The sequence below is a fragment of the Anomalospiza imberbis genome, chromosome Z (genome assembly GCF_031753505.1).
Source record: "Anomalospiza imberbis isolate Cuckoo-Finch-1a 21T00152 chromosome Z, ASM3175350v1, whole genome shotgun sequence".
Taxonomy (NCBI): domain Eukaryota; kingdom Metazoa; phylum Chordata; class Aves; order Passeriformes; family Viduidae; genus Anomalospiza; species Anomalospiza imberbis.
The window spans coordinates 35,929,940-35,950,376 of NC_089721.1; the positions used below are offsets into that span (position 1 = coordinate 35,929,940).

At 44.4% G+C, this 20,437-nt stretch overlaps 1 protein-coding gene across 1 annotated transcript in view; it reads left to right on the forward strand.

The window, feature by feature from the left end:
- Window positions 1-5,465: 5,465 nt before the first annotated feature.
- PLGRKT (plasminogen receptor with a C-terminal lysine) overlaps window positions 5,466-20,437 on the forward strand; it is a 32,259-nt gene continuing 17,287 nt past the window's right edge. The window contains 1 exon segment of the mRNA XM_068177360.1: window positions 5,466-5,534. Within this exon segment, the coding sequence (XP_068033461.1) occupies window positions 5,466-5,534 (69 nt within the window).

Sequence of the window (20,437 nt, forward strand, 5' to 3'; positions counted from 1 at the left end):
TGGAAGAAAAGCCATGTAATGTACACAACTGATAAAGTTTAATGTTTTTACTTGATGTGTGAGATGAATGTGGAAACTGTGGTATATAAAATAGCTGAATGTAACATTTAGGTTGTAACAACCTGAAACTACCTTAGGAGATTGAGGGGGTGGGTATTCACAATAGGTGAGACTGGTAAATGTTAATTTCCACTGGCTTTTTTGCTGCTTTTAAAAATAGGCCAAATTATATTGTCTCTGTGAGAAAAAAAAAAAAAGGTACTACAGAAAAAAACTGAAACACATTTATAAAATATTGTGAGATCAGAGAAGCCACCTTTCAATGTATTGACCTTTCCATGTCAGGAAATTAGTTTCTGCTTTTTCATCGCTTGCCTTGAGGTCACAGGGTTGCATTTTCCATGTAAATTTTTAGCAGCAAATAAAAGACCTGGACAGGTGGCATTTTGTTTTCTTGAGTTTCTTTTTGTTCTTATTGTTTAATTTTGTTGTTTATACACACACACACACATATATATATATATATATATATATACATCTGCATGCACACAAACACATTTTACTGCACAGTTCTGTGCTGCGGTGGTGGAGTTTGAGTTTTGGGGTTTTTTTCACCTGTTTTGCAACAAACTTCCCAGACACCTATCTCAGTCCTGCCTGCCACCGGGCATTCCCAAGGACAGCAAACGCTTTCACGGAGAACGCACCCGGGCATGTTCGGGCGGCCGCCGGCGCCGTGGTCACCCCAGGGCGGGATGAGGTCGGTGCAGCACCGGGAAGGACTCCGGCAGTCCCGCGCCTCGCAGAGCTGCCGTCCGGCTCCTCCCTGCCTGGGGCTCTCTCCGCGGCCGCCGAAGCTGTGTGGAGCCTCTCCCGCCCCACCTCGGCCAGGCCTCGGTCGGACCAGCTGTGTTACGCCCCGGCCCCGGCCCCGGCCCCGGCCCCGGCCCCGGCCCCGGCCCCGGCCCCGGCCCCGGCCCCGGCCCCGGCCCCGGCCCCGGCCCCGGCCCCGGCCCCGGCCCCGGCCCCGGCCCCGGCCCTCCCGCTGCGGGCGCACCGGCCGTGGCCCTGCCGGGAACTGCTCCCGGCCGCGGCCCTTCGCGGAAGTCCGTCCCGAAAACCCCCAGCGCCGTGTTCCTACGCCTCACGTTTCCCAGCGCTTCAGCCGTGGCGAAACGGGGAGTTCTCTAGGCAACTTCTTTGCTCCTGAGAGCAGTGAGTTCTAGAAAACAGAACCAAAAGCGGCATCAGTACCCCTACCTCACCCTGCTTCCCGTGCCTTTTCCTTATCCTTTCTTTTTTAACATGGTGAGATGATTTTATTCACTTTCTGAACAGATGGCTTGCATGCTGGATATGAAATCATGCGGAGGATGACTGGTGTCAAAAGACTGGAAATGTTGACACAGTATCCAGGATATCCATAAATTCCAGGAGCTATGTCCTGCTTCTCCAGAGACAAAGAAGCAATTTTTTTTAAATAGCTCTGTTCCCTGCCACTTAAAGAGCCTTCTGGGAGACAAACCTCCAATTTAATAACATGATAATATGATCTGGACATACAAATGTTGTATAGCTTTTTTGTTGCGATAATATTTCTTATGTTATGAAACATAACCCTAACAAAATCTCAGCCATAACTTTTCCGCAAGAAAGCAATCCTGAAATAACAATACTAACTCAGGATATTACTAAAGAACCAAAGAGCTATTGTGAGAGCAGTTTACTAATGAGTATATTTACAGGGTAAAATATAAATCAAATACAAAATTGTGATCCATGGTAGCATACACATCTCAGAGATGTGTACCAAAGGAGGGGAAGGACACTCAAAGCCCTGTGCTCTCTATGCCCTATGCATACTGGCACCTGCAGTATGAAGTTAATGGTTTTGTGGGCCTAAAGCCAGCAGGTGTTTGAGAAACCACAAGAATCCCTACCTGGAAGCCATCTGGTTTTCTGTTGATACAGTACATTGTTGTGGAGGTGTTTAACAGCAATCAATTTAATTGTGTTCAAATCTTCCAAAAATATATAACATGAGTTCCTCAGAAAGAAGGATGTAGATATTAGGTTATGCTATAAAAACTCCTCTGCACACTTCTCACACCTACCTCCAGACAGACAAAGATTGCTGTCCCTGCTGCTTCCAGGCCCTTCCCAGGGGATATCAGCCCAACAGAGGCACATCTCCACAAGCACAGAGAAGCACAGAAGTCTCAAGACAGGTAGAAGCCCAAATAAAGGACTTAGAGGAAGCTCATATTTTAATAAGCTTCAAATAGTTTAGCAATAAACATGACATTTGTAAATGGCAACTTTACTTACACAGCTATGTGGTGTACATGAGTTAAAAACAGTCACAAAACCAGACAAAATAATTGTAAGCCAAGCTGTGAAGTTTCTTTCCAGTAAGAACAAAATATGACTACAAAAACATTCCCAAAATGAAGTGGAAGCTTTTAGTTTATTATAAATGCTTTAAGTTAACTATGAAGACCAGATAACATAGGAACTTCCCCTAGAGCAAACAAAAAATGCTTTGTCAAAGCTACAGGCTTATCTTAGCTCTGTGTAGCTGCTAGGATTTTCCTTCACACAATTCCTATTTTCAAAAAAGTCAAGTAGTAAAACAAAAAAATAGGTAAAAATCTATAAGGTTGCAATCATCCTTCTTCATTAATGTAAAATGTTAAAAATCTGGATTGTTTTTGCTGAATATTCATTCTTAAAATCTAAAAAAAAAAAAAAAAAAAAAAAAAAAAAAAGTTGCTGTCGCAAGTTAAATAGTTATTATGGGGTTAAAATGTCTTACAATCATCTATGTTTACAGTGAGTACACTAATAGCATACTTAAGTAAATATACTGTGGTAAAACAAGGAAATTGGCTTGCTAAATTCTACAAATTCAGGACATTGATCTTCAATTTCTTTCTTCAGTTTCTTTCAAACTAACTATTTTGATTGATAGATTTTGGAATTTAATTTTGTAGGTAATCTTTCAAGTTCAATGAAAGCAGTCAGGCAGACTGATACAGATATAGCCTACTTTCCAGATACTAGTTCTGCAGGCTATCTCTAGCATGATATGTTTCCTTCTCAGTCTGGATTATATAATTGAAGAGAATAATGAATTGTTTAACATCCAAGTCATTATGGTAAAATTCAACCTGATGCATCCAAGTGCACTACATGTAAAGATAAGAGAAAATACTCTTGCTTTCTTTCAAATATTTCTTCTAGTTCTAATTCAATGTTCCTCTTTCTTCCTCATCATGTCTAAATCACAAATAAATTACCTAATGAATATCTGGATCTGCACAAATTACAACTCTTTCAATTTTTTGTTGACTCGTTTTTTTTGTTAGGTATCACAGTCAACATTTCCAAGGTTCAATTACTTTTGGACCAGCTATTTGTGGGGAAAATATGCCTTATAATTTAAATATTATTTTTAAAAATATGACAAGAACAAAGGAGACATAACTGCCTATCTAATGGATGCCAGATTTGTGTTACTATGAAATGTCTTTATGATTTCGTATGGGTCTTTTGTAATGGCAGAAATACCTGTTGGTTTCTGGACTAGAGAAATACTGCCTGCCTTTAGAAATGCTGAAAATCTAACAGCACCACGCAATATATGATGCTGTCTCCATACCATGACCTGACAGGCTGGGAATTGGAACAGGAGAGGCTATACCCCCGGTGTGGTGCCATGAAAATTGACAATATCAGTGAAATCACATCATTCAGTTCATGTCTGGAGCCGCAAGTTGTACCAACAAAGAGAGGCAAGAGCTGCAGCCCCTGCTGTAGGTGGGCTCCTGCCAGTGTTTGAAGTCTGATGTAGCTCAAACCAGCCTCCCTTCCACAGGCATGAATCACAGTGGCTTCTTATGCCCTATGGAAACTGGTCTCCATTCTTCATACTATTTCTTAAGTCCTAGATCCTTTCTTCAGAAACCTGTAACATTTTCCTAGCAATAAGTCACAGTTCAGCCCCTCCACCCCTCCCTTATCTACTCCTGTATTGTTGAAATCTGCTGCCCCATCATGCTAACCCCTCCACAGAAAGCCTCTCTCTGTAACACAGAGGTTTGCCAGAGCTGCAGTATTGAGGTCTACTGCACTCCTCAAGGAAAGATTTGGACAGATCAAAATGGTTTGCTTGGTTGCAAAGGGCTCAGTGGGTGAAGATGGATAGTATCTTTGGTAACCTGCTTTGAAAGAACATTATATTCGCACAAATTTATCAATGAGACATCCATCAGTCACAATTCTCTCTGATGAAGTCTCATTAAAGTAATACCTGTAAGTGGCTGCCAGTGCAGTAGTGCCATCTTGCGTGGAGCTGGAGTATACCAGTAAATTTCTCCCTAGATCTCAAATTAAACACTTGTTGAATCCTTCAAAAAGTCACAGACATTTTCAAAATATCACGACAATAGTTCAAGTTCTTGGAAGTTCTTTACTTCAAGTTTTTTACTTCAAGTAAAAATGTTAAGCAAGTTTCCACAACAGAAAAATCTTTTTTTTCTCCTTACTTTTTTATCTCATTTTTGCTCTACCAGTAATAAAAAAAAGGGAGGGAAAAGGGGAAGACAGCTATCTTCTCTGTATTTTTTAAAAGAAAAGTATTTGAAAAATGCCTGAATTTAGAAAATAAATATTGGCAAAACCAGCATGTGCAGGTTAAGATATCAGCAGATTGAATGAGTAGACTGTTTCTGGAAAAATATTAATTCTTTTGGTAAGACAAGATGTCAGATTGCACTATGAGATGGTGTTTGAAGCGCTGTGTGTCCTCACAGACTCAAGTTGGAAAACTGAATGAGTTACTCTTTAGAGCCAAAAGAATTCTGGATATTAGAGCATGCTGTTAATGTCATCAGGGCTGTAGATTTGATCCTTGTATGGGCCATTCACTTGAGAGTCAAACTTGATGATTCTTGTGCATCTCTTCCAACTCAGAATATTCTGTGATTCTGTAATTCTAGCACTTATTTGTATCACTGCTTTAAAGGCTAACTGACAGAGCATAATTTCTGACTCAATATTTTTAAGTACGAAAATTTAGTTTCTTTGGATTTCAAAGCCAGCCAGATGTAATTACGGATGATGATGTCATGAATACATTCTGACACATGATGAAAGGCAGAGAAAGAAGCATTAAGCAACAAAGACATTTTTAATTCTTTTCCTTGTTGATTTACATGTATTGCCTAGATGCATCACCCCCGAGTGGTGAGCCTACCAGGACCTGTGTGTCTATTCATATGGGATGGGTTACTTGAAATTTCTTGAGATAGTTTCTATAACCGAAGAGGGGGTGAAAGTGAGGGGAGGAAAAAGGGGCGGGACTCAGGACAGGCTCCTCCCGGGGGCGGCCCTCCTCCATCCTCACCCGCTTTTCCCGGCTCGCTGGCATCCTCCGTCTCTTGTCTTCTGCTCTGCAGGGCGCGATGGGGTTCATCTTCTCGAAGGCCACGAATGACAGCCTGAAAGGGCAACAGGAGTTTATACGGCTCCAGGTAACAGAGAGGCCGGCGGCGGTGCAGAGGAAGTTCTCCCGCGGCTCGCTGCCTGCCCACGGCTGGACTGGCAGCTTCACCTGCTGAGCTTTGCTGTCCTCCCAGGGTTAAAGGTGCTCCATTTACATGCTACGCCAGTTCCTGTGTGGTCACCTAGTGCAGCAGGTTCAGGTGTGTAAAGCACCTGTTCTCTGTGTCAAAGGACTTCCTCAACAGTCTGTCTTAACAAATTGTAGAAGTAGAAACTATAATTAAAGTAGCCAGACCCTATAAACAGTTTTGGAAACCTACTTTGAAAAGTACATTTATGCTGAAGTTGAGCTTTGTTACTGAACTGTAATACTGCAGTGTTAAGAAACGTGTATATGTTAAAGCGAATCTCTTATAATGGAGTTGCTAAAACATGGATCTTATGCTCATAAAATATATGAATTAAATATGTTTAAACTCTCCCACCATTAAAAAATCTTTTAAACAGTTCTTTCTTTAAGTTCAATCTGCAGCTGATTTTTTCTAGAAACCTCAGACTAGAGCATGGGGATGTTTTATTTCCTGTCATAAAATAAGAAAATAACAGCAGAGAAAAAGGAAAAACAGTTTGATTAGGGTTCAGAAAGTTGTGCTGAACAGACCTACAGTATAGCACTAGCTTTCTGATTTGTTGTTAAATATCTTGTAACTTACTCATAATATTTATATGCCAAGTGCTGGAGTGCAATCTGAAGGATTTAGCTGGAGTTGGTTCCTTAGTTTTGCTTTGAAATTGAACACAGATAAAATTTTTAGAATGTTTAAAGTAGTGATGGCTGAACTTCCAATTTACTATATCGCCAGTAGATGGCATATTCTAGTTTATAAAGCAGTGCTCAGATAGTAGGTTTTGTAGGATCACAAGTGAACTCTGAAGGTGACCTTGGAAATGTGTCTAAGAAGAAGAAAATTGTATAAGGAAAGATAATAAAACAGTGGATAACACTTAAGTGTTCAAAGAAGAGCAACCTTTTGCATGACTTGTAGACATAATTTTCTGTCTGTGCCGTGTTACATGTTTCTTAGATGCAACCACAAGTTTTGTGTACATTTTTTTTTTCCTCCTGTACAGAGGTGCTCCTCCCACCCTCAAGGTTTTTTGGAAATCCAAATAACAGGAAGGTTTTCAGTTTGACAGATTGATAGTGAAATTACAGTGGAAGCTTGCTTCACAAACTGCTTCTCTGTTGGGTAAATAAAGTTGAGGAAAGAGCTTGAATTCAAGCTAACATTTGTAGGTAGCTGCAAACTTTGAATGCCAGTCTTTGCCTTGGCTAGTTCTAGCTCAAATGCTCAGGCATTTATAAAAAACAAACTTTGAAGGCAGTTACAAAAATTCCCTGTCAAAATTACATATAAAATTTTTGCAAGTTTTTCTTCAGGAACTTCCCCTTCACTGTATTTCTTCTTTTTGACAATAGTTGGCCTGCATTGTATTTCTTCTTTTTGACAGTAGTTATGGTGAGAATAGTACATTTCTTTCTAGCACTACAAACACCTGATCATATCTGATTCCTACTGTGTTTGCAGACACACCTGCCATGTTAGAAAAGCCCCATCTTTTGAAAACACATGTACAGTTGAATCGGGTGTAAAAGATTCAGTGGGGGCAGGGAAGAGAACTAAATTTTATGTCATTAGGGGATGGAAGAATGTAGCTGTGCTTCAAACTTGGGGAGAGTGTAGGGAAGAGGGAAGACTGCCATTTGTCTTTTCCATATACGACTAAAACCTGTAACTTGGAGTTTGCTGCTGGACTTTGAGGCTATTTGAAGAAAATGGTATAACCTAATTTATTTAGATAAAATTGTAACTAGAAATTATTGGAGAAGTTAGGTCATGCTAGGACCAGAATGAAATAGCTTAACTTAAAGCATTTATATATTCTTGTGGTGAAATACTGGGACTTGGATGCTATCAGTTCACACATCTTTCTCTGAAAACCATCATATATTAATAAAATAGAAGCTTACACTTGAAGCAATATGATGTACTTACTATAAGATATTCAAAAATACTGATTTGTTTTAAATGTAAATTGACCCCAAAACAACATGTAGGATCAAAACTTCTTGGAGTTTTCATAGCTTCTGAATGTTCTTAAAGTGTCCCATGATTAAGACATTAAAGGAATAGGGTAAAATTGTCACTCCAAGCCAATTGTTGCGGATCAAGAAGTCATCAAAATTGTTTCACCTAAAATGCTTTCCCTACTAGCAGTGATGGTGTGAGAGTGCACAGAACTTAACTAGTTACTCTTTGAGTAGACCTGGAATGAAGCACAGTAGGTATTGATGAGACAGTCAGAACCTCTAAAGCTTCTCCTGCTCCTTGCAGATGAAAAAGTGTCATAACATTACTGTAAAGTGCTTGGAACAAGATTTTTGTGCTATTAATTTCTGTGACAGAACACTTTTTTTTAAGCAAAAAATTCCAAATAGGTGTATGCTCTCCTCTGAACAGATAAAATACAAAGCTCTTCAGTGATTGACTTATTTCATGTGGAAGATTGTAGGTTGGAAAGAGAAAGTTGCAAAAATAAGAAGGCAATAACATGATAGAAGTTGGTAAAGATCCCTACAAATCACAAACTTTGGTGCTTGCTAAAGCTCAGTCAGTTTTAGAGTCATTCTGATATGTCCTGGACAGCCAAACAAGCTTGACTACTTTAGCAGAAGACAGTACTAAAAGGTCTTGTGCATGGTTTTTTCTTTATACCTTTCTTAGGATAACTCTGAAAAGAAGGAATTGCAGCCTTGTAAATTGTATCTTAATGCTTTTTTGAAGAACAATAAAAACTCAACTGTTCGCCTTGATGTTGAAGGACTTGCCAGTTGTTGTATTGTCTTTGTGTGGCTCCAGAATGAAATACCAGTCTGTGTCAATTGGAGACTGTTTGTGGTAGAAGTTTGTTGAGGCTTCGTTTTTATCAAGAGCCTGCTCCTTAAAGTGTAATTTGCAAAATTACTTTAAAACACTTAAATATCTATATATCTACAGCTCAGGACTAGTATATGGCCTTGCAGAGTGCTTTTAGTGAGGCTGAATAGGCGAGAGGAGGTCTCTGCTCCAGGCCACAACGCAGTTATAGCAGATTTTTTTTTTTTTAATGAGTGTCCTTTAAACACAATTAAATGTGGAAAATGCATATATTTCTTTAGTCAAAGTGCTATGTTTTGTACTTTCTGTTTCTAGTGAGGCTTTTATTCCTTGTCCTTTTTTTAGCATCCCAAATGTATACCTTTGGAAAGCTATTGCAATAAGTATTTATTAAGAAAGCCATTTTAAGATGTACAAGGCAGCCTGGGAAAAGATACATATCTGAAAGTGGCAAGTAAGAATGCAGAAATATTTGTGGCCAATTATGCTTTCCTCAATATGGATCAGAACTCTTTAAATATTTCTTATTAATATTTCTAGACAGTGACCTTACTGTCTAGAACCAGGTGTCATTCTCTGTTGCCCTGATTTCTAAAAGTGTTAAGTTTTCTTTTATAGTTCTTTTGAAAGTTTTAAAGCTCTCATAAAACTTCTTTAGCCTTCTGATAATGTTTACATATTTGAGAGTCAGAGTTCCCACACAATTTCATGTATAAATAGAATAGTTTACATATTTCTCTGTGTGTGGAGAGAAATGATTGATTGATCTTTGGACCAGTGTGGTTGGAGAGGTGGTAATTCCATTCTCCAATCCACAGTCACCTTTAGAATTCTATAAATACCAGATGTTTGAATAAAACTAGCTCATTTTTTCTCTTTTAAACTTACTAAGCTTCTATGTATTCATTTCATGTCCAATAACGACAAAGAACCCTGACAGGTTTTTTTTTTTTTTGTTTTTTTTTTTTGTAAGAAATTGTCTGACTTCATATACTGTGGACATATATTAAAGATACTTCCTAAAGACTTTATTGTGATGAGAGAGACTTTTGGTTTGTTAGTGCATAATACAAGTACATTGCATTGTCTTAAAATAATATTTAAAATACAAAAATAATCTTGTATACTCTGTGTAGTGTTAGAATGGTAAGAAGAAAAATCATGGTAGAAGATCACAGCACAGTATAGATTAAAATTTTAATTTACTGCTAATGAATTTGATTCTAGAATTTCATAAAGCAGAGCTTACTAACTTTGCATCTCAGAGTAGTATTTTTGCAGTGATATGTAAAAGGCATTCTAAGCACAATTTAAAAGGCTTTTAATTTAGGGGCTACACATAGAAAAGCCTAAGTTCTCCTGCCAAATTTTAGCCAGATTTGCTAATACATATAGAGGAATCAAAAATACTTTCTTTAGATTTGAACAGAACTCCACCAAGTCAGTATTATGCCATTCCCATCTCTGACACCCCACTCCCCTCCACCAGTTATTTTTATAGAGGTAACACTGCTTTTGGCTCTAAAAAGTTGCTTTTCCTTTCTTTCCTTGGGAAACACTACTCAGGGAAAACTGATTAATATCGCAGTTTTCCTGTATGTAGCATGTCTGCGCTACAGAGAAGAAAACTGAGGTTTTGTTTTAATAACAGAGATTTTGGTTATTTTTCCAGTGGTATTATAAGAGTTGAATTACATGGAGATATCTTGATGTGTATAGGAATAATATTGCATAGTAAGCAGTGGTTTCTAGTCCATACAACTAAAAAAATTAATTCCTAGTAGCATTTAAAATCCTTCATCGCGGCTGCGCGTTACTTTTCTCGGCCCCGGTCAGCTCTCAAACACCCTGCTTGGGCGTCTCAGCTTTTCGTCGGGGCCGGGGCTCGCCGCAGTTTCCGGGCGCTTTTGCTGCTGCACTCCGGGGTGGGCTGTTGGCCGCGCTTCACCGTCAGCGCGAGGGAAGAAACAAAGAGGCAGGGAATTCGTCCAAACCCATCCACGTGGTGGCTGGATGCTTTATTGGCTGCGAGAGCTGCGGTGGAAAAGCTGCAGCCGCTCCCAGCTCCGCAGGGACGCAAATGGCCTCAAGCATGCCGAGGAGTGGGATGAAATAGGGAAGGGACAGGACGGACGGGGAGCCCTCCCGCCCAATGGGTGCAGACATCGTAGTGATGACGTGTACTACAGCGACCAATGGGAACACGGCAGGGGCGGACACGAGACTTTGGGGTGAGTGGGACTGCGAGAACGGGGAGACGGGCACGGAAACCGCAAGAGTAGGGGAAAACCCGGCAGATGCACGAGGGTACGGAGAACTGGAAAACTAACAAAGAAAAAACCCATAATTTGAACCCAAACCCAGGATGCAACAATTCCCCGCTTTAAAAAAATATAAAAAAGACAGTTGTTTCTGTTTGGATTCTTGCGCAGTGGCCTCTTGTCCTAGCTTCTTCTGCTGCTGTGACAGCTCTGTAGATGGAGAGGGCCTGGGGATGGTACTGGAGCTGCTTTTTTCCTGGGTGTTTGGGGATAGGGGAACTGGGACAACAACTTTATTATAAACATGGGCTGGAGACATACACGGTCTGAGGTAGATGTGGGAAAAGTGCTTTTTAGGGAGATGCTGAGTCTCTCCCTTTTCTGCGGCGCCTGCGATTGTATGTAACCCCTTGGTTGGTGGGATCATCGGTTGCATCCACTGGCACTGTATCGCTCCGACTCACTGACTGTCCTGGTGTGTAAGGTTTGACATGCCTCCTGGGGATCCACTTGACTCCTGAGGGCGTGGATACGCAGGCATATCCCCGTCCCTAAGTCAAGAGTGGGAATGGACCCTGGATTTCTTTAGAGTCTGGATCCCTCACTAATACTGGAGGCCTCTCCTCTGGCTAGAGCTCCTGATGTTGTTTGAAATGTCTCAGGGCTGGCGGTTCTTGCCTGTCAAAAAAGCAGTTTAGGAAATTGATGGTAAACAAGGCCTTGCAGAGCCTCTCGTGCAGTGACAGCACTTGCACATCTCCCCACTGCTTCCGGAGGACCTGTTTCAGTGTCTGGTGAGTCCTCTCTATTATGGCCTGGCCGGTGGGGGAGTGAGGAATCCCGGTTTTATGTTGGACCCTCCATTCCTGCAGGAAGTTACTGAGCACCCTGGAAGTATATGCTGGACCATTATCAGTTTTTATTGTGGCTGGGACCCCCAAGGTGACAAAGGCGTGTATGAGGTGTTTTCCCACGTCTGTGCCCCTTTCCCCTGTGTGGGCTGAGGCAAAAACTGCTCCCAAGAAGGTGTCCACGGTTACATGGACATTCTTGAGTTTCCCAAATTCGGGAACTTTGGTGACGTCCATCTGCCATACCTCACAACTGCGGAGACCTCTGGGATTCACACCTGCTCCCAGTGTTGGTAGAGCTGCCTCCTGACAGTGGGGGCATGAGGCCACAATTTCCCTGGCTTGGTCACGCCACAGATGGAACTGGCGTACCAGACCTGGGGCATTTTGATGGATCTGCTGATGGCTGAGCCTGGCCTGCTCAACTATGTTTGGCTGGCCTCCCAGCTGTACTGGGGCTGCCAAGGTGTCTGCTCTGCGGTTCCCTTCGGCAATAAAGCCTGGGAAATTCGTGTGTGATCTCACATGTACCACTTAAAAGGGATGCTCACGGTTAGAAACCAGGTGTACTAATTCTGTGAGCAACCTGAAGATGACTTGATTTGGGACCTCTTTTACAATTGCATGTTCAGCTCTAGACACTGCTCCTGCCACATATACCGAATCTGTGACTAGATTAAAAGGTTGATCGAATTTTTTAAAAGCCCTCATGACAGCATCCAACTCAGCCACTTGTGGGGAACCTTCCACCACCTTAACATCTGATTCCCACAACTGAGTCGCTGGGTCTTTCCAAGTCACTACTGACTTGTGGGACTTCCCTGACCCATCTGTGAACACTGTCAGTGTTTTGAGTGGCTTTTTACTTTGCAATTCTTTTGGCAACATTTTGAATTCTGTATTGAACAGATGATGGCCAGGATGCCCAATTTGAATTTGGCCTGAGAATCTGTCTAGAGCAAACTGCAAATTTTCATTTTGTCTGAGAAGGTGTTCAAAGGTCTCCTTGGTCATTTTCCCCGTGGATGTTTTGATGGAGAGGTGGATACATGTGAAGTCACAGCCCACTAGTACTTGCAGACGAGCCCTGGCCCGTATTATGAGCTGCGCCATCAGCTCTTGTGGCCTGGTGATACATTTGGACTGTCTGTGGCCAAGGAACACCCACTCTATTATCAAGAGGGGGTCCTGTTGGCCCTTGTCCCACTGGAATATTATACCATATAAATGGTGTAACTCACCTAAGATGATGAAGTGGAAAGGCAGCCCTGGTTGACAGCGATGGATTGCCTACTCGCGATGGTGGTTTGGACCTTCTTGAGTGCGGCTCTGGCCTCCTGGGTCAGGACTCTTGGGGAACTTAAACCCTCATCCCCCTCCCTTTCTGCTAACAAGTCAAAAAGAGGGGATAGTTCTCTCGTGGTGAGTCCCAGCCATGGCCTGATCCAATTTAGCGATCCGCACAAGCGCTGGATGTCATTCAGCGTCTTGGTGTTGTCACTTATCTGAATTTGTTGAGGCCTAATCGTTCGGTTATTAATTTCTAGGCCCAGGTACTTCCAGGGTGGCAGTAAATGTACCTTCTCTTTTTGTAGTTCGAATCCGGCCACCGACAAGGCCCTAACAGTGTCCTCCAGAGCTGCTTGTAGGACCTCGCTGTCAGGGGCACAAATCAGCACGTCATCCATGTAATGATAGAAAATACAGGATGTCCACTTGGCACGCATTGGGGACAGAACTCTGGCGACATACCACTGGCATATAGTGGGGGAACATTTTAGCCCCTGAGGTAGTACTGTCCAGTGGTAGCGCTTCATAGGGGCTTCTCTGTTGATGGAGGGTACAGAGAAGGCAAAACGGGGAGCATCATCTGGATGGAGCGGGATTTGAAAGAAGCAATCCTTAATGTCAATTACAGCCAAATTATAATTTTGGGGTAGCATAGATGGAGATGGCATACCCGGTTGGAGAGAGCCCAGATTTTCTATGGCTTCATTAATTTTCCTTAGATCATGGAGGAGTCGCCACCTGTCCTTCCCTGGTTTTTTAATTACAAACACCGGAGAGTTCCAGGGGCTGTTAGTTTCGACTATATGTCCCTTTGCCAATTCCTCCTCCACTAGTTTTGTGAGCGCCAGTAGTTTTTGTTTACTTAGCGGCCACTGCTCCACCCAGACAGGCTTATCTGTGAGTCATGTTAATTTCTGTGTGGGGCGCTCCTCAGTGGCCGCACCTAAAAATGTTGGGGGGCCGGAAATTCCAATTTGGCTCCCCACTGGGACATGGTGTCTCCCCCCCACAGTGTAAATTTACAATCGATCACAAACGGATGTACTGAGGCTAGCAGTCCATTCAGACCCTTAATTTGGATAATATTTTTTGATTGCTTTGCTGGCTGGGGCCCGCCTAGTCCTAAGACTGGCATGGCCACACTTTGCAGCTCCCAGTGTGACGGCCACTTGCGTGGTGGGATGACCGTCACGTCTGTCCCTGTGTCCAACATCCCCTGAAGGTATGCAGAATGCCCCTCGCACTTGAGTTTACACCATACGAGGGGTTTTTCCTCTCCCAACTTCCCAGCATAAAAGACTGAGAGTTCCAGGTCATTACACAGAGCACGAGGAATAGGAATTGCCTGTGCAATAACCTGGCCCTTAGGCAGGAAGAGGGGGGGATGGACACAGCGTGCCACGAGATAGAAGAGCCTCGGATTAAGGGTGGAAATTACTGGAGGAACCTCTATCTCCAGTGGGGTGCTTTTTGTGTCTCCGACCACAAGGTACCTGCAGTTCAGAAGGTCCTCCTTCCTCCTGGTTTCACAGCGGCAGGTGTGTGATAGAAGCTGTGCATCTGCTATGAAGAAATGCCAGTCCTGGGAACGAAAGTGGACAGAATTGGTGAGTCGGAGCCAATAAGGCTCCCTGATGTCAGTAGTTGAGAGGCAGCCGCTTACAGATGGGACTAGATGGTGTATCGCGGCTCCTCTCGTGGCACCACGACTTGCCTCATTTTTATCAGCACACGAGGCAAGTGCGCGTTCCTTTCCTAGTTTTTTGGGATTGTGGGGTTCCAATCCCCCCTCCCTCCTCCCGCAGCCCTGGGTGGTATAGTCCTTAGAAGTGGGCAGCGATCCTGAAAATGTCCCTCCTGATGGCAGTGAAAGCACCGGCGTGTGGATGGAAGTCGCTTCGGAGCTGAGTTCCTTGGAGGAGCAGCAGCAGATGTGACCAGCTTGTCTTTAGGTCTCTCTGGGGCCTCCTCCTCTATCAGGTGCGAATTCAGGGTGCACTCCTCGATGATTTGGTCGAGGGTCGGCGCTGGTGAGGCTGGCAGCGACAGGATGATCCTTTTGCACATGGTGTTGGTGTTCATGTGCACCACTTCTAGGACTAGCCCGTCTCGGTGTTCAGGTCACTCCACCCGTCTCTCGACTGCTGCCCAGACCCGGTCCACGAAATCTACAAAAGGCTCTGCGACACCTTGTTTAATCGCTGTATAGGGAACCATTGGGTCCTTGGTGGGCATGCCCAGGAACGCACGCTCTGCTGCACCCCTGGACATGTCCAGCACAGCCATTGGAATTCCCGAGCTTGAAGTTGCCCTTCACTCCATTCTCCTTCACCCATGAGATGGTCCCAAGTGATTGATTGGTTCTTCCGCGAAATCCAGGCTGTAAGGCCTTTCTCGGATTTCGGGAAGCAGGTCTGCTGCCAGTTTCTTCCACCTCCTCTCCCACAGGCTGTATTCTGATGGGAGAAGCAGGCAGCTAAACAGACACTTAAGGTCTGCTGGCACTATGGTTCTAGACGTTAAAGTCGCTTTTAAAATGCCTTTAAAAAGGGGGCTTTTTTGTCCAAAATCACGTGATGTTTTGCAGACCTCTTTTATGGATTCATAGGGAAGGGGTGTCCATGTAGGGTTTTCCCCTCCCCTGGTGTAGGAGGCTGGAGTGCGGAGCAACTGCTCGACTTCATAGATTGGGCCCCGTCCCCTCCCCTCCCCTCTCCTCCCCTCCCCCCGGGTATCTGAGGAGCGGGAGGACATGGGGGCGGGGTATGAGGGACAGGGTGGACAGGGCGGGGAGAATCTTCTCCCTGGGACAGCGGGGCAGAGGTGACAGAGCCCTCCCTGTCGGCTGAGGGTCAGGCTGATGTTGCAGCAGGCAGGATATGGAAGAAGGGAATGCCCACCTGAGGGGGAACAGGGGGAGGGGTGGCAACCCGATGCCTGGAGTGGGCGGTGCCCACACCCACAGGGAAGCAGGAGGGGGTGGGGTCAAAGGTGGGGATACCGGGAACAAAGGGGACAAAGGGATTATGGGAAGAAGAAACCCCTCCACGTGGCCGCCCTCCATCTTGGGAAGACAGAGACCCTAGCCAAGTGGCAGCGGCTTCCTCAGGGGGACAAAGGAAAGGATTCAGGGGAGCAGAGCAGTGCGGGGTAGCACCAGAACTAGGATTTCTAACCGGGAAAAAAAGATTGAAAAAGGGGTTTGGGGTTAGTTCCTCAGCAGAGCAGCTAGTTTCACTAAGGCGGGGGTGCCGGGATGGCTCGGGGGAGCCAGGAGCACGGTCCATGTCTGTGGAGCTGCCCTGCGCCTCAGAGCGGTGGAGTAGTCCCCTCTGCCTACCCGGTTTAGGGGAAAAAGGGGTAGGAGAGGATGGGGAAATGGATTCAGGGGAAACAACAGTTCTGCCCAATGGCTCTTTCCTTTCCCTGCCTGCTTCTCGCGTGGACCCCGCTTTTACAACCTCCGAGATCAGCAAATGGAGCTTTGGGAAGCAGTCTTTCACAGAGGGATCCCTGTCGATTCCCTCTGCTAACCTGGCTCCTACTTGCTCCCAGAACTCTGTTCTGTAAGCATCCTCCGCGGTTACACGTAGAAAGGAAAAGCAGAGCCATCGTACAAACTGCTTGACTAAATTTTTGGGGTAGGGACGTTTTACCTATAAAATCCCCTTAATTTGGGTATAGAATTCCCTTCGTTGGGTAGATAGCGTGGTCCCCATGCTGTTTCTACCCACAGCCTCACCCCTGGTGCAGAAAAAGCGAAAGAAAAAAAAGCAAAAAACGCGAAAGACCCCGGCGGCCCGCCGCACACGCTGTGTGCTGCATGATCCGTACCCCCGGAAATGTGTCAGAGCCCACCCACGTGAAGTATTAGCCGGGTACTCCCCGCGCCTAATTACTCACCAAACCGGAATCTTTGTAAATAAAAGCTGCTATCAGGGTATTCTTTCCCGGGAAGCGTCTGTTCTTCGGCTTTCCGTAGCCGTGAATGGTTGCGCTTCCAGTCCCACGCGGGAAAACACAGCGTGTTTTCCTGTGGGTGGCAGAGACGTCACTGACTTACTTCGGGGGGCCTCTTGCTCCTGTTTTTAGTCCAGCACGGAGCACTTTTCCATCGTGGACAGCGACCCTGCAGTGGTGGCGGCAGTTTTCGGCGCGGATTGCGCTCGCTCGTCTTGGCAGTGGCGCTCTCTCTGCGCGGCTCCCGGGTGCTCTGTGGTGACTCTCTGCCTGCTCCGCAGCCTTGCGCTGGCTGTGGCCCTGACATTGGGCGCTACTCGCGGCTGCGCGTTACTTTTCTTGGCCCCGGTCAGCTCTCGAATGCCCTGCTTGGGTGTCTCAGCTTTTCGTCGGGGCCGGGGCTCGCCGCAGTTTCCGGGCGCTTTTGCTGCCGCGCTCCGGGGTGGGCTGTTGGCCGCGCTTCACCGTCAGCGCGAGGGAAGAAACAAAGAGGCAGGGAATTCGTCCAAATCCATCCACGTGGCGGCTGGATGCTTTATTGGCTGCGAGAGCTGCAGTGGAAAAAGCTGCAGCCCACTCCCAACTCCGCAGGGACGCAAATGGCCTCGAGCATGCCGAGGAGTGGCATGAAATAGGGAAGGGACAGGACGGACGGGGAGCCCTCCCACCCAATGGGTGCAGACATCGTAGTGATGACGTGTACTACAGCGACCAATGGGAACACAGCAGGGGCAGACACGGGGCTTTGGGGCGAGTGGGACTGCGAGAACGGGGAGACAGGCATGGAAACCGCAAGAGTAGGGGAAAACCCGGGGGATGCACGAGGGTACAGAGAACTGGAAAACTAACAAAGAAAAAACCCATAATTTGAACCCAAACCCAGGATGCAACACTTCATAACTCTTTTCAGGTGTATCTCAGTGTATAAGTGTTCTATTACTTAATTAGAAGATTTTTTTAAATTGGAACTCCACAAATAATTGGTGATACACTGAGTCCTTTATTAACTGACCTTTTTTACTCTCTTGTATTAGCTTCATCATTAATAATGAGATCTGAATTGAAGACTACTGTGTAATTTTGTTGTATCACTCTTTTCTCTATTATGAAATGATAGATGGAAAGGCATGGATGGAAAGACTGATTTGTTTTAATATCTTTATGTATAACAATCAGACCTAAGGTTTAAGTCCATCTCTTGATGTTGTCAAGCCAGTCAAGTTTTCACCTAGATGCATTTCTGGGAAAACTTTACAAAAAAGCCGTGAGGAGAGAAGCACTGATTCAGAGTCAGAGAATGGAAGAGAAAATTGTGTTTCATAAGGGCCTGTCTAGAGAAATGAAGTAAATAGGGTAGTAAATAGAGCACAAAGAATTCTCTAAGCTATTGCAGAGCACTTTACTCTGGTTTTGAAAAAAAAGCCCCAGACTCCAGAAAAGGAAAAACCTCTGTATTTTCTCCAAATCAAAAAATTAATCACGTTCTGCCGTCCTAAAAAAAGGTGTTTCTACTACACCTTTCTACTGCACAATAGCAGCATTTTGCTGTTGCAGCAGATATTTAATAAAGAAGCCTAGAATGTATCTAGTCCTTGCAGAAGCTTTTATGAGACAGTGTGCTGGGATTTTCTGCAGTGTTGATGGTTCTGGAGAAAGGAAGCCTGTACATGCTCAAGTACAGATGTACAAAGCCTGAGAAACAAGCACGAAGAACAAGAGCTGCCTCTGGGCACAGTACTGCAATATCATGGGAATAACTGAGATATGGTAGGACAGCTCATGCAACTTGAAATCTCTAACAGAGAGGTATTAGCTCTTCACAAAAGACAGGAAGGAAAGAGAGGAAGTAGTGATGCCCATGATGAGAAGGTGTAGCTTGTGAGTTAAGATCAAAGGAGAGTCCACAAAACATGACACTGTGGAGGGAGCATGCTGCAGGTCACCAATCTGAGTGAAAAAATACATGAAGAAAAAACAAGCTGTTCTTTTAAACAACTGAAGAAAGTCTCTGGATTACTAACTGATTCTCATGAGACTGTAGTCTCCCTAAAATCTGCTGAAAGTGCCATAAATAGGAAGACATAAACAATTGAGTACATTTCTGCAAAATGTGAGGAATAACTGCTTGATACAGGTATGTATGTACTAGGTGGGCCATCCAAGGGCCATCATGCACAGCTGAATTTGTTATTTACACATGAGGGATAACTGTAATATTACAGTCAGACTTGATTGTAGCAAGATGAGTTGCAGACCTTGGAGACTGGGAGAGAGGATTTCATCTTGCTTGGGAAACTGGTAGGCGAGGTGCCATAGGAGCTTTGAAGGGTAAAGGAGTTCAGGAAAGCTGACATGATTTAAGTGTCAGATAAGTGTCCTTGGCCACAACACAGACTGGGAGCTGAAAAATGGGAGCAATTCTGTAGAGATTCAGGGGACACTGGAAGACAGTAACTAGGGCATAAGTCAGCAGTGTACCCTGACAGAAGAGAGAGTCAAAAGGACAAATGAGGGCTTTTTAAGCTGTAGTGAAGCCAGTAGGTTGACAGAATTTTCTGTTGTCTTCTGTTCAGTGCTTTGTTAAATCCATTTAAAGACTGCATCCACTTTTTGTACCCCATCTTCCCCAGTGCAAGAATAATGTAGGTGAAAAAGAGCAGCTTTTGCAGCAGACGACCAAGATGGCCAAGGGATGTAGCAATTCTTGCAAGAAGGCCAAGTGAGATGTGCTTACTTAGCCTGGAATGAGAAGCCTTCTGGGGAGCAGCACCTGAGGGCAGCCCCCCACCAACTGTGAGTAATCAAGAAAGTATAGCCAGAAAGTGCAAGATGTAATGGGTATACATTGAAAAAGGATATGGGGAGCAGTGCAGACTGAGTGTAAGGAGAAACCTTTTCCCCTGCAAGGCCAGTCCAGTGGGGGAGCAGAGGCTCAGTGATGCTTCCATCCTTAGAGGTTTTCAAGTCCTGGCAGGATAAAAGCCCTCAGCAGCCTGGCCTCCTGGTCTGATCACATAGCTGTTCTGAGCAAGACTGCTAGGTTGAATCCAAGTGATTTTATGATTCTCTAACCCCCACAAAAGCAGGCTATGGCTCACTGTATTTTGTGGATCCTGTGAGGGAGGATTTTCTTACCTCTCTTTCTTCCCAGACTGAGAATTATGAGCAGTTACTTGATGTCTGCACTTGTACTGAGCACCACATGCACAGCAGCGATCTGTTGAAACAAGATGTGACTTGGTCTAACTTTTAACTGACAGCTGTCAGACAGACTTTAGAAGTATGTTAAGTGATAATGATACAGAAATAACATCACAAGGTTTGGAAAAAGGAATTGGGAATTAAAGCCTCCGTGTGTCCTGCCTGTCAGAGTGCAAATACAAAGCAAGAATCTTGTTTGTGGGAATAAGTTACCTGAAAAAGAATTGTTCAATCTCCTGTATATTTTGGAAGTTTTGTAATATATATTGCTGTATTAGCAGATACATTTCTCCTACACTTGTCATGGTTTGATACTGGCACGATGCCAGCGCCTCCATGAAAATATACTTTTTAAAATAATTGCTGTGAGATGTGATCAGGAACAGAGCAGAGCAGGCCCAAACTTAGTAACTAAGGAAAGAACTTTATT